Raw genomic sequence first — 1,982 nt, 5'->3', positions numbered from 1 at the left:
TTTTGTACATCGACTGTTACAAAACAAGGCCGACGGAAAATTGGTTCCCACAGAAGGCAGACCCGCAGAATCCGAGGGAAACCAGGAAAAAGTAGACTCAGTTCAGTTAGAATTTACTTATCTACTCACGTCCCAATTGGAGGAACAAAGGACTTACTTTGAGGAAAGAATGGCACAGTAAGTTCACTTATAAGAATTAGTTAAGACGTTAAATGAGAAAGATAAAAAATTGCATTTTTGTTTTAGACTGGACAGTCAAGCTGCAGCTGATATAAAAATTTTACGGGATAAATTAGGCGCACTTTTTGAAGAAAACAAGCAATTAAAAGCAAGACTGGCTGAAACAAACAAAGACAAGCAATCGTTAGAAAGAAAAGTAGCTCAACAAGCAAGCAGGTATGTCTTCTATGCAATTTATTATTAATAAGGAGAAAATAGCAAACGCTTTATTTATCAAGTATGTGATGAATTGTTTTTATTTTGTGAAAATTCATAACGTAACTTTATACTGAAAAACACTTTTAAGTATGTTAAATTGTTTTGCTGTATCTAGCTTTCTAATGAGTAACAATAAATGGAGAATTAAAGTAGTGCGATTGCTTTTGCTGATAGGTTGTCTCTTATCACAAATGAATTAAATGAAGAGAAACAACTGGGAAAAGCCTTGAGAAACAATCAGCAGCAGTGGCAGAATAAAATTACTAAACTTGAAGAAAGTTTGAATGAATTGAAGACAACGAAAGAAAATGAAATTGCAGAACTAAAAGAACAAATACGGGATTTAATGTTTTACATAGATGCCCAACAAGTAAATGAAATACATATACATATTTTTACTTTCTGTTTATTCATTAATTTCTTTTGTCTTTTATAAGGTGATAGCAAAATCTGATAACAAGGACGAAATAGCAAGTGGAACAGTTACAGTAGGGGAAGCACCTCAACAGCAATCAAAAAGAAAGCACAGAGGCAAAAAGAAAAGTTAAAATTTGCACAAGTATGGAACTATTGTCTTTGAAAAACTGTCGATATATATATATAGAAACATTATGTGGTATGTGTAATTTATTTCAACTTTTTTATTTAGTATATTAAATTGAATATTTGTATTAGTATTTTCCTATTTGTTTATTAGTTATGGCGTTATCGATTTAAATTATTTTTCACAATGACAATAGACCACTTGTCTACAAAAACTGATGGTATGGTTTATGATTTTTTAGAAAACAATGAAGCAGAAGAAATTGAAGAAAATGCAGCAGCTAAGAACAATTCAACAGTTAAAAGAAAGAAAAAAGAGATTAGTGTCGAGACATTTCCCAGTAGGTTAGAGAAGCCCCAGGAAGACTGGGGTCTTTTGCCAGTCTATTCCAGAGAAGCAACTCCACTACAAGAAAAGGAACATACTCCAGAAGATCCCAATGAAATTGGCTTTTTTAGTGGAAATCCTTTTGTTGAAGTCACCAAAGGAATTCTACACCTTTATAAAGAAGAGTAAGCGAAGACAATTAAATTTTTATTAATTCTTTATGAATCAGTATGTAATAATTTTATATCTTTAGTGTTTTAAGTAGTTCTGAAGAAGCTTTAACGCTTTGTTTGTTGGGTGTTCCTACTTCAATGACTTGCCATGATCTTTTGGCCTTCACTGCCCCCTGTCACGCAGAAATCGCGCATATAAGAGTCCTCCGCGACTCCACACCAAATCAGTACATGGCATTATTAACGTAAGTTTTCTTTGTATATATTTGCTTACTTATTTATGTCTTATTATATTGTTTATTTTTAGTTTTCGTAATCATGATGCAGCCAATGAGTTCTACGAAACTTTTAATGGCGCGCCGTTTAACAGCTTGGAACCGGATAGTATCTGTAGGGCTGTTTGGGTGTCAAGGGTGGAATGGGCTCACGACGACCTGCCTCCTCCTGGGCACACTGAGTTACCCACTTGTCCTGTTTGTTTAGGTATCCAAATCATTTAT

At 33.8% G+C, this 1,982-nt stretch overlaps 2 protein-coding genes across 2 annotated transcripts; both read left to right on the top strand.

The window, feature by feature from the left end:
- LOC108744041 (BRCA1-associated protein) lies at positions 1–1,109 on the top strand (the record flags this gene model as incomplete). Its single annotated transcript, XM_018479640.2, is given in 4 exon segments — positions 1–177; positions 247–396; positions 613–808; positions 876–1,109. Coding segments are annotated over 4 exon segments (634 nt in total), but the record flags the coding sequence as incomplete, so codon positions are not given.
- Positions 1,110–1,153: 44 nt separating this feature from the next.
- LOC108744040 (BRCA1-associated protein) lies at positions 1,154–1,965 on the top strand (the record flags this gene model as incomplete). The annotated part of the gene is made up of 3 exons (XM_018479639.1): positions 1,154–1,494; positions 1,563–1,727; positions 1,790–1,965. Coding segments are annotated over exons 1-3 (667 nt in total), but the record flags the coding sequence as incomplete, so codon positions are not given.
- Between the last annotated feature and the right edge of the window lie 17 nt (positions 1,966–1,982).

This window comes from Agrilus planipennis, unplaced genomic scaffold, assembly GCF_000699045.2.
Source record: "Agrilus planipennis isolate EAB-ADULT unplaced genomic scaffold, Apla_2.0 scaffold2773, whole genome shotgun sequence".
NCBI lineage: Eukaryota > Metazoa > Arthropoda > Insecta > Coleoptera > Buprestidae > Agrilus > Agrilus planipennis.
Note: the sequence above shows the minus strand (reverse complement) of the source record. Positions and strands in the feature narration are given on the sequence as shown.